We start from the raw sequence: 10,885 nt of genomic DNA on the forward strand, positions 1-10,885 counted from the left end.
ATTATTTTATCCTCTTTTCCAACATTAAACAATTAGTACCAACTCACGTCTGAAGTTTTTAAGGGATCAAAATCTATCCAACACATTATAAGGTTTATATGATACAAAAAACACACATTCTATCTCCAATAATGACTAATTAAATATAAAAATAATAAGATTATTTAGATGATTAGAATATAGATGTGATGTCCCCTTCAATTAGTACCCACTTGCATGCCCAATTGGATCAACCATCCCATTCCCATTCCCATCACCATAATCCATAATATAAGAGGTTGAACCCACTTGACTTTGCTTTCCACAAACCACCATCACCATTTCGCCAACAGATAACTAAATCATCCACCCACTAAACCTAAAATCAAACATTTTCAGAAACACAATCAATAAACCCACCATTTCAAATCCAAATTCAAGTCCAAAAAATGAACAACAAATTCCCGAGTTTGTGACCTAGATGATGAGCCGAACTCCAACTTCTTAGCAAAAATCAACCAATCAAGCAATACTAACTTAGCTCTTTAATGGATTCAGCAGCACTCCCTAAAGATTTGGCCTTTCATCTTTATCAAAGATTAAGATTAAGCCATACCTCCACCAAGATCAGAAGAACCCTAATTCTGTATCTTCTTATCATCCTACTTTCTCTCTCTTCTCTTTACTTGTTGACCTCAAGGTCAATCGATTTCATCTGGGTATTTGCTTTTTTTGCTGTTCTTGTTGTATCTCTAACTTTAGCTCAACCCAGAATTTTCACCACCCAATTTCAACCATTTCAGGTTTCTGTAACAAATCAAACCCTAAATTCTTCAAATCAAGTTGTTTGGTCAATTGGGTCAAATCCCAATTGGGAAAAGAGCCTGAATTCAGGGTTTAGTGTAAAGGGCTTTAGCAATGGGGATGTTTATGAGGGTGAATTTCACAAGGGGAAATGTTCAGGAAGTGGGGTTTATCACTATTACTTGTGTGGGAAGTTTGAGGGTGATTGGGTTGATGGGAAGTATGATGGGCATGGTGTTGAAACATGGGCAAAAGGGAGTAGATATAGAGGTCAATATAGGAATGGATTGAGACATGGGGTTGGGATTTATAGATTTTATACTGGTGATGTTTATCAAGGGGAGTGGTCTAATGGCCAATCCCATGGTTATGGAGTTTATGCTTCTAGAGATGGTAGCAAGTATGTTGGTGAGTTCAAGTGGGGAGTTAAGCATGGATTTGGTTTTTACCAATATAGGTAATTTTTTTGTTTGAGCTTCTGATTTTTTTTTTTTTTGTGAATCCCCTTTTATTATGTTGTTTAATGTTATTTTTTTGGTATGGTTTGATGTATCAAGTGTGTTGCATTGTTTTTAGGTGTTTTGACCGTTTTTCGTTTACTATTCATTGCTTTAGATTGGAGTATAATGGACTGATTCAAATAGATTATTAACCTCCCCTAATTGCTAGGAGAAGAAGATAACTAAACGAATTGATTTCTATGACCATTGACCGGTCGTTTCAAGCTTCTAGTTATTTTTGGATTGCAAAATGTGGTTTGTTGACTTTATGTTCGAGCTTCTAATTTTTCCTGGATTGCAAAATGTGGTTTGTTGACTTTATGAGGTAGTATACTCAACGTGCATTGTGTTTTGAGAATTGGGTCAATTGGGAAAATTCTTTGTAATTAGTGGCGAGAGGTTGCGCAAAGCTGCACATAGAATGCTCCTATCTTGCCATGGGTCGTGGGTGGCAAGAGCCTTGTTGAGGTTTTTAGGGAATGTTGATGTTAATGCACATTGTGTCTGTGCTAAAGTATTGAGCTTGAGTACTTCAGATTGAAAGAAAGAATCTTTATAAGACAAGTTTGTGGTGTTGTAAGTTTTTACTACTTTTAGGCGCCGTTTGGTTTAGTGTAAAACGTTTTTAGTGTAAAATGATTTTTCATGGAAAACATTTTTCGAAGGGAAAATACAATTCCAAACTAGTTTTCCTAATTTTCTTTTGTTTGGTTCCTTAAAAGAAAATGGGAGAAGGAGGTGAAGGGAGAGGGAGGTAAGGAGGAAAGATGGAAAAGTGGTTTCCCTCCATTTCAAATGGAAAAAGGTTTTTCCACATTTGAAGGAGTTATGGAAGATTGTTTTCCATCCCTTGCCAAAGCAAACAACGTAAAATGATTGAAAAGGGAAAAATCGTTTATCATGAAAACATTTTACACCCTATCAAACAGAGCCTTATTGTCTGCGTGATTTATACTCCGAAGCATTTTGGTAGTTATTAGCAACTTCTTAGTTGCTGACTTCATGTCGTTCTGTATAATGATGAATAACTTAAGACAAGCTAGTTGTTGTTTGAGCCTTCTGAGAGATATGTCCCTTCCTTTAGCAATTCTTTGACTACTTTCCTTTTTGGCCTTTGGCTAACAAGCAACTGCAGGAGTATTTCCTTGTTTTGGCTGTTTATAGTTAGGTGACAGAAGAATGTCCATGAAGTTGTCACTTTAGTCATGCATAGCTTTCTTGCTATGCTTAGAGCATAATAATGTGTTACACATTAAACTTATACAGTATGTTATATTCAATGAGTTCTACATGTAAAACCTGTTTGTAAATGATTGGGTGTTGCTTTTACAGCAAAAGGCTAATTTCCTGATATCTAAATTCATTTTGCAGAAACGGAGATGTGTATGCTGGTGAATACTTTGCTGATAAGATGCATGGTTTTGGAGTTTACAAATTTGGCAATGGACATCAATACGAGGGATCCTGGCACGAGGGTAGAAGGCACGGGTTTGGTGTTTACACTTTCAGAAAATGGGAAGCTCAATCTGGTTACTGGCAAAACGGGGTGCTTGTCAAAGCTAGCAGTCAAACTCAACTGCCGAATTCTCCCGTTTCAGCTTCTCCTTGCAAAGTTTCTATTGCTATCCAGGTAAAGAACGTTCAACTGTTCCAATTCTTGCAAATATTGTTAAGCTTTTCCTAGTCGTAGTGTATTTGGTTGACAACACTTGCATTGCAACCAATTTCTACTCCCTTCGCCTGGATATTATAGACTTTAGTCACATAAACTAATTTATGATTTCTGGGATTGTCACAATTTCCTAAAATATTTATGGCTTATACGGAGTAATGACTTCCCCTCTAATAAAACAAATGATTATGAAGCAGAGGCTTACCGTAGTACATCAATTATGATGGGGTTTCTTAAGGCTCTGTTCTGTTTACCTTATTTCCACTTTTTTCAGGAAAAATAAGTTCAGATAATAAGTTCAGGAAAAATAAGGGTTGACCAAGTACAATTTATAACTAAAATAAGTTTTAATAAGTTCAGTTAAGTTCAGATAAGTTCATATCAGATAAGTTCAGAAAAAATAAGTGAAAATCAGGTTAATAGAACGCATCCTTAGTCAAATTTGCAATGTTTAATACCAGGATTTGGGGTTTACTGATAATGTAACCACTAAATTTTGAGAGAAGGGGGTATTTTAGAAGCTTGTAAGGCCGTAATTACTACCTACAGGAGGGTAAATAAGATAAGAAGATGTGGTCTGATAAGCTCTTGTTTCATATGCAGAAAGCAAGGCAAGCATCTGAGAAAGCATACAAGGTGAAAACAGTAGATAACAGGGTTAACAAAGTCGTAGCAGCTGCTAATAGAGCAGCTAATGCAGCACGAGTAGCAGCTGTAAAAGCTGTTCAGACGAGAATGCACGAAGGAATCAACACTAAAGCATTGCTTCAAAGTGTCTGATTTCAGGAAGATCAAAAGATTCCTGTTTCCGTGTTGATTCTTTCTAGCTTATCGGTTGCTGTCTGATATTCGTACTTCCATCTTTCCTACTAGAAGAGAGATTGAGAACTGCTGCTTTTTTTTACTACAATCAGTAAAAATGCAGACATAGATGATCAAAGGAGGTCATATCTCAACCTTCATAGATGGTCATAAAGCAAATGTACATAGCTAAATAGTGATGTTCTGGAAATGGCACCGAAGGTGCTATAGTCTAGGTTATCATTTTTGTAGTAGTCGTAGTTGATCAAATGTTTCTTGAACAGCAGCTATATATTATTTATCAATATAGCTTGCTTCAATCTGTAAAAACACTGCCTGTGTATTCAATCTTATGTTTCCAGCATTCAATCTTGTTTCCATCTTATTTAAGCAAAAAGCAGTTCATAAATCAGCTAGTCAAAGTCCACCTTTATATTTAGCCAGAAAACTGTTCATAAATCAGCTAGTTAAGTTGCTTTATTCTTTTAGTTATTCCAGAAGATTGTTCGCTGATCTCCTGATGCTGTCATTATAATCATTACAGTACTCGTACAGACTAGAGATGGTAAAGGGTTGTCGAATTGGTCAATTTGGTTTGGGTCATGTACGCGAAGTGAGGCATACATGAAGTCTAGCCGTGTAGAGTAGAAGGAAACCGAGAGGGGGATGTTTTACTGATCTCTTCCTCGGTGTAGTCGTGTAGAGCTGTCTTACTGAGCATGGCTGTGGGCCGTGAAGGGTCGGGCTTTGGGCCACAATCTCGGCCCACATAAAAGGCCACTCTGCATCGGGCCAAGGCAAAATTTTCAAAATAGGGACCGGTTCCACAGGCAGCCCCTCATACTAATTTCTCAAAATTTAGAGTGCTTTTTCCAAAAAAAATAGGGTTGAGTCCTGCCTCACGACTTGGTGGTCATGTTGGATTGTTGGTCCGTGCTTTTTTTGTGCCATGTTGGGTTGGGCCTCGGCCTGGCCCAGCCCACAGCCATCTGAGAAATGAATCAATTTTGAGCTATTTGCACTCCAAGAAATAATCAGAAATAAAGGGTGTGGATTCAAAATGCAGAGTTCATGTCTGTTTCTGTATGATATGAGTGTACAGGCATTCAAGTTACAACCCAGCTGTCAAAAATAAAAAAAAGTTACAACCCAGAATCAACATTACCTAACAGTTGCACCAGAATTAGAATCTACAAGATGGCATAAAAATCTAACCACTTTACAAGACTACAAATACTCCAACAAACTTGGTTCAAAAAAACATCCATAATAACAAAAATCACCACACTCCCCCATAGAAACTGCAACTTGACCGAGGTTCAGTCCGAGCACAGCAAAAAGCTTATCTGCAACTCTGCAAGTGTTATGGTATGGAAATTATTAGTCATAGTGTACAAAACAAATCCAAAATCCCAAAAGAAAGCAATGAAGGGAACATTTTGGCAATAAAAAGGATACTACAGAACATAATCTCATATCATGAAGCAGAAACATCATTTATCTTCCAAGAAAAAACACTTTTCTTCAGAAGTTACTGCCTATTTACCTAGATTAGAATTAAGTAAATGTAACAGGTACCTAATACCAGTTTATGTTAATTTACAGAAAATAAAATGTGAAATGCAGTTGCTTTTACACAGTTACTTGACTAGACTGATACAAATACTCACCTGATTGGAAAACCACCAAAAGAGCACAGAATTTCACCAAGAACATCACTATTCAGCAGCTATATGTACATTTGGTTTATTTATGATCAGAATTCAGAAAATCATACTAAAAGCTTCAGATAAAATCATCATTTTTCGGGTGATAGATAATTCTCACAAACAAATCCTTCATTTTTTCATTATGTAACATTTCTTCAAGCACACGATCCTCTGAAATCCTTGACCTCTTAGTACTCTTCTTTTCCATTCTTTCCTCCTCCGAAGAAGCAAACATTAACTCCCCTAAACGTTCCTTACTTGCCTGTCTCTGATACTTATCTTCTTCAAGAGTACCCGAAGTAATCAAATGATAAACAAAAACATCTTTTTTTTGTCCGAGCCTATAAGCTCGGCTTATAGCTTGCCTTTCAACTGAAGGATTCCAAACAACGTCAAGCAAAACTACCCTCGAGGCACCCACGAGGTGGATACCTTCACAACACGCCTTCGTCGAAGCCAAAAGAACCCTAGCTTCACTTCTAGGATCATTAAAAACCTTTATCATTGATTGCCTCTCCTTCAAATCTTGTTGCCCGTGCATATAAAGCAATTCACTTCCCATAGTCCAACCAAAAACTATTTTTAGTAAATTTCCTATGAAGATCAAAGGAGGTATGTATTGTCCAAACACAAGAACTCTTTCACCTTTACTCATCTCAATGAGTTCTACTAAGAACCGGGTTTTCACCCCTGCATCAAGGTCCATCTTGTGCTTCTTTAGCAAATCCTTGAATTCATCATCAATAAAACTAGGGTTTCTGACATTTTTGTTACAAAAGATTGAAGGATGAACTGATGTTAAAGAGACGAAATTATCAAATGAGAAACAGCTTAATCTTACCCTTGCCAAATGATCAAAACACAGCTTCTGTAAACTAGATGGTTTTAAGATAATCAGTGAATGAAATAGTCCTTTGAGAGTCTGTCTTAAAATCTCACCTTTATGAACATGAACAAAGGGTTTAATCCTTTTCCTCAACTGTGCAATTCTCCTATCATCTTGTTCATAATAACCTGATAAAACCGGACCTTCAGCTTCTTCCCTAACTAAGGATATTATGTTATGGAGTTCTTCAAAGTTATTCTGAAACGGGGTTCCTGATAAAATCACTCTTCTCTTTGTTGATAACTGAGACAACACTTTCCATATGTTACTCTTTTCATTCCTCGGTGTATGACCTTCGTCTAACACTAAAATGCCGGGTTTTCTGATCAGAATTTCCCTGACTTTCTCATCTGCACCCTCCTGTTCACCAGCAAGTCTTTGTAGAAGCGAATAGCTAATCCCCAAAACGCCCTTCCCCGAAGCCCAAGTTAACAGCTTAATAGAACGGATTGTCTTCTTATCTTTTGTATCCCCTGCATAGTTAAGGATCTTTGGGTCTTCTTTCCCGGAAAGATCGTGATCATTTAAGCTGAAGAAAGGTATGTCAACATTCCATGTTTTGAACTCTTCTTCCCATGTTCGAAGCATGCTACATGGCGCGACAATTACAGGGTTTGCCATTTTGTATTGCTTCATGAAAGATTGTAGGAAAACAATTGCTAAACGGGTTTTCCCGGTTCCAGGAGCATGGCAGATGATACACCCACCTAAACCGTATGAGCTAGGGTTACCAAGTTCATCAATTTTGATACTTCCTGCTATGTTCTTCCATATGAACTCAAACCCGTCGCGTTGGTGAGGGTATAAGGTAGCCTTAACACCAGGAACGAGGTCCCACACCGTACCTTGAACATCTTCTAACGGGTTAGGATAATCATAATCACCTCGGCGATCATAGCTAGAATCGGGAAACTGAAATCCGTTACATGATATTTTATCTTCATATAGGAACCTGTCATATTCTCTTCTGTTTCCTCTTCCAAAAAGGTTCTTGTTCTTCACATACAAATCCAAAAAAACCAATGTCAGAAACAAATTTAAAAGGGATATTAAGACACTATTCTATTCACATTATTTCCACTTATTTCAGGAAAAATAAGTTCAGTTAAGTTCAGATAAGATAAGTACAGGAAAAGTAAGTGAAAATCAGGTGAATAGAACGCACCCTTAAGAGAAGAGGTTGAGTGATTATGCAACAATGTACATTATCAAAAGCAGTTCTATCTACAACAGGTTAAACCATAAAAGATTCACACACAAGAAATTTGCCAAACTTACAAAATCTGGTGTAACATGTTTTATCTCCAGGTATACATGTGAGCAGAATTTGCAAATTACTCCAATTTCGTCATCTAGAATGAGATAATGCTTCCCTTTCGCGCAAAGGTCCTTTTGTGAAATGGCTTCATTGGTAGGATCATCTTCATTATCACCGTCATTATCATACTGTAATAGAGATTATAGTCAAGACTAGAATAGAAATCAGTTTAACTGCAAAAAAAAGTTAATGCCAATTTTGATTGATGTTCAACTGCAACACAGATTATAGTCAAGACTAGAATAGGAAACAGTTTAACTGCAAAAAAAGTTAATGCCAAAAACTTAAACTTATGAAATCTGAATAATTATTATTTCACTTATGAATAATATGCAAATACAGCTTATGGACAGTTCATTACAAAGAGGTACAACATGTCCTTGTATAAAATGGAAGCATTGTTGCGTATTTTGTATAAACAAGCTTACTCTTATACAATGAAGGGGGTAAATACAGAATCAAATATTATAGAGCATGAGTTTATGTTGTATGTAAAATGTATGCATATTTTAAGGCAACTTCTTAAGATAAATAAGAGTGAAGCCACATTCCTTAATCCATTTTAGCTTCCTTAGGCCTCTTTCGGTAGTGTTTTTTGTTTCCATTTTTTTTCACAAAACTAAAACCACAAAAAGTGGTTTCCAGTTTTTTGTTGTCAATTTTCAAAATCAAACCTGATTACTATAAATATGACTATTTTTTTTGTTCATGATTCAATCTAAATCATATGACTTTCAAAACCAAAAAATGGAAACTCACAATGGTACCGATGAATCAATGACACAAGACTAAACCAAGATGTCCTCAAAATTAAACTAGGACCTAAACTCAAAACTCCTAAATTAAGCCTTCATCGCCTATCATAATTATCATAAACACCCTTGTTAAACTAATCAGATTGGACTTAAACTCACTCACTAGCCAACTCTAGCCAACACAAGTACACAACCAATTAGATTAAGTATTCATTCATCTTATCAAATAAGGTTTCACACAATATACTGATTTTATCATATAATATCAAAAAATTGCTAGAAATCGAAATTAAGGACATTAAAAATTGCTAGAAATCGAAATTAAGGAAATTAAAAACCATACCATAGGAATATCATTAGCACCAATTTTGCAAGCTTGGTAAGAAAACTCAAGCTCCTTGAAAAGACTATCAACTTCTAACTCTTCTTCTTCCTTTTCCACCTCAACTATCTTTGTTACTCCATACTCAAACTTCAATGGAAGATAACTCTTATTTGCATTACACAAAATCTCATCTAATCCATCATTTCCAACCTGCAAAATAGTATTAAGGATAGTGTTTTGTAGTTCATTATCCTTTGATGACTTCTTAACTCGATTATTAGAAGGTGATTGAGATTCTAACACGAATGTGTTGGTATTCTTTCTTGGCCTCCCTCTTTTCCTCTTTTCTCCACTCTCAACCTCAATTCTCTCTCTATTTTCGATGTGTTTCGATTTATGATCATCGTATTTCTCACTGATAACAACATCTTCTTCACCTACAACTTCTTCATCATCATCAACATTATCATCAACATTATCAGAATAATGCAATTTCGTTTCATCAACTTCTTGAACAGAACAATCTGAACTCGAACTCGAACTTGAACTTTGATCAGAATCATCAGAGGATTCACTCTCCTCACCCATAAAATCCTTATCATCATCTTCCTCAGAACTACTACTACTTGAAGATTCTTCAGAAATCACAGCATCTTCTTCTTTTTCCTCAGATTTCCCACCATTTTTGACTTCATCAACCTTCCTTTCATCACCATCCTCATCCGAACTTATCTCCACAACCAAAGGATGATTACATCCATCATCATTTGCATCATCATCATCATCATCATCATTGTCATCATTCAACCCAAGAGGATTCCATCTCTCTCCTAAAATCTGCAACGAATCATCACTCTCATCCCCATTCAGTCCATTTTGTTGATGAACAAAATCAAAAACTTCCTCTTTAATAATACCCATTTCCTCAATTTCTGTTTCTTTGACCAGTTCACTCAAATCAAAAGTTTCCCCTTTTACAAAACCCAGTTTCTGAATTTCTGATACTTTTCCCAATTCACTCAAATCAAAAGCTTCTTTTTTTACAATACCCATTTCCTCAATTTCTGATTTCTCCTCTAATTCACTAAATTTAATAAATTCTTCTTTGTCAATAACCATAGCTGCATTACCATCATCGTCATCATCATCCTTTAACCCCCTCAAAATCCCATCTTTCTTTCCGCTGCCGCCTTCGGAAACTCCTTCCTTCTTCTTCTTCTTCTTCCTCCACTCTCTCTTTGCAGACAAACGCGCTTTTTTGTTCTGTTCAGTCAACATTCTTGCTCTTTGACTCCTTGTTCTCTTCCCTACTGGTAAATTCTCCATTTTTTTTCTTTAGAAAAAACAGGGGAAAAAACAGAGAAAATTAAGAAGGAGAACAAGATGAAGGGTCAGAAGAAAAAGGGAAAAGAAAAAAAAAAAAAAAAAAAAAAAGCAATTAAGAATGTGTTCTTTGGAGAAAAAAACGTAGAAGTAAAAGGGATTAAATTGAGGAGAGAGAAAGAGAATTAAATGAAGGTTAGGTGAGTTCAGACTTCAGAGAGAGTGGAGGATGTGAGTTGATGATAGTTTCTTGCACAGTAGTGAGAATGGGCGCCAAGCATGCATGCAAAAGTACATCAAAAGTCAAAGTAGTTTTTTTTTTTTTTAAATAAATAAATATAAATATAAAAAATATTCCGTACTTCGTTGGGTATTACTCCCTCAGTCCCGGAATACACACCGGTTTGACTTTTTTCACTATTCAGATAATTCATTTTGACCCTATTTTATTTCTAGTATATGAAAATAAAAGTTAGCATATAATATATTGTTGGCTTCATCTTAACATATATTTTCAAATTATTAATATATCATAAGTTTTTATAATATGTAGTTAAAGATATTGGTGGTCAAAGTTGTGCATTGGCAACATGTCGACTCAAACCAGTACGTGTATTCCGAGACGGAGGGAGTACTTTGTATATTGCCTCCATCCGTAAATAATAGTCCTATAATAAAAATCACTTTATCAAGAATTAGAATAAATGTACACATGAAATATAGGGCATAGTGTATAAATTTAACATTTTAGATATGAAAAAAATTAAGGAAAAATTACGAAAAGGAATACAAGACAATATTTTAGTATGATGG

General features: G+C 35.8%; 2 protein-coding genes across 2 annotated transcripts; one reads left to right on the top strand and one right to left on the bottom strand.

Annotated features, from left to right (window-relative positions):
• Positions 1 to 260: 260 nt before the first annotated feature.
• LOC110781753 (uncharacterized) lies at positions 261 to 4,125 on the top strand. Its single transcript, XM_021985803.2, has 3 exons — positions 261 to 1,240; positions 2,655 to 2,913; positions 3,559 to 4,125. Exons 1-3 carry the CDS (start codon positions 528 to 530, stop codon positions 3,733 to 3,735), a joined length of 1,149 nt encoding a protein of 382 aa, XP_021841495.1. The 5' UTR covers positions 261 to 527; the 3' UTR covers positions 3,736 to 4,125.
• A 662-nt stretch (positions 4,126 to 4,787) lies between these two features.
• On the bottom strand, positions 4,788 to 10,305 carry LOC110781752 (SNF2 domain-containing protein CLASSY 4). Its single transcript, XM_021985802.2, has 4 exons — positions 8,768 to 10,305; positions 7,630 to 7,797; positions 5,427 to 7,347; positions 4,788 to 5,110 (listed from the first exon to the last, which is right to left on the bottom strand). Exons 1-3 carry the CDS (start codon positions 10,073 to 10,075, stop codon positions 5,542 to 5,544), a joined length of 3,282 nt encoding a protein of 1,093 aa, XP_021841494.2. The 5' UTR covers positions 10,076 to 10,305; the 3' UTR covers positions 4,788 to 5,110; positions 5,427 to 5,541.
• Between the last annotated feature and the right edge of the window lie 580 nt (positions 10,306 to 10,885).

This window comes from Spinacia oleracea, chromosome 6 (genome assembly GCF_020520425.1).
Source record: "Spinacia oleracea cultivar Varoflay chromosome 6, BTI_SOV_V1, whole genome shotgun sequence".
Taxonomy (NCBI): Eukaryota; Viridiplantae; Streptophyta; class Magnoliopsida; order Caryophyllales; family Amaranthaceae; genus Spinacia; species Spinacia oleracea.

Bases quoted from the DNA above. Each gene is read 5' to 3' on its own strand.
- LOC110781753 (XM_021985803.2), top strand. From the start codon at position 528: ATGGATTCAGCAGCACTCCCTAAAGATTTGGCCTTTCATCTTTATCAA. The intron at 1,241-2,654 runs GTAATTTTTTTG...TTCATTTTGCAG, and splicing joins TTTGGTTTTTACCAATATAG to AAACGGAGATGTGTATGCTG. The intron at 2,914-3,558 runs GTAAAGAACGTT...TTTCATATGCAG, and splicing joins AAGTTTCTATTGCTATCCAG to AAAGCAAGGCAAGCATCTGA.
- LOC110781752 (XM_021985802.2), bottom strand. From the start codon at position 10,075: ATGGAGAATTTACCAGTAGGGAAGAGAACAAGGAGTCAAAGAGCAAGA. The intron at 7,798-8,767 runs GTATGGTTTTTA...TCTCTATTACAG, and splicing joins GTGCTAATGATATTCCTATG to TATGATAATGACGGTGATAA. The intron at 7,348-7,629 runs GTAAGTTTGGCA...TTGTATGTGAAG, and splicing joins AACATGTTACACCAGATTTT to AACAAGAACCTTTTTGGAAG.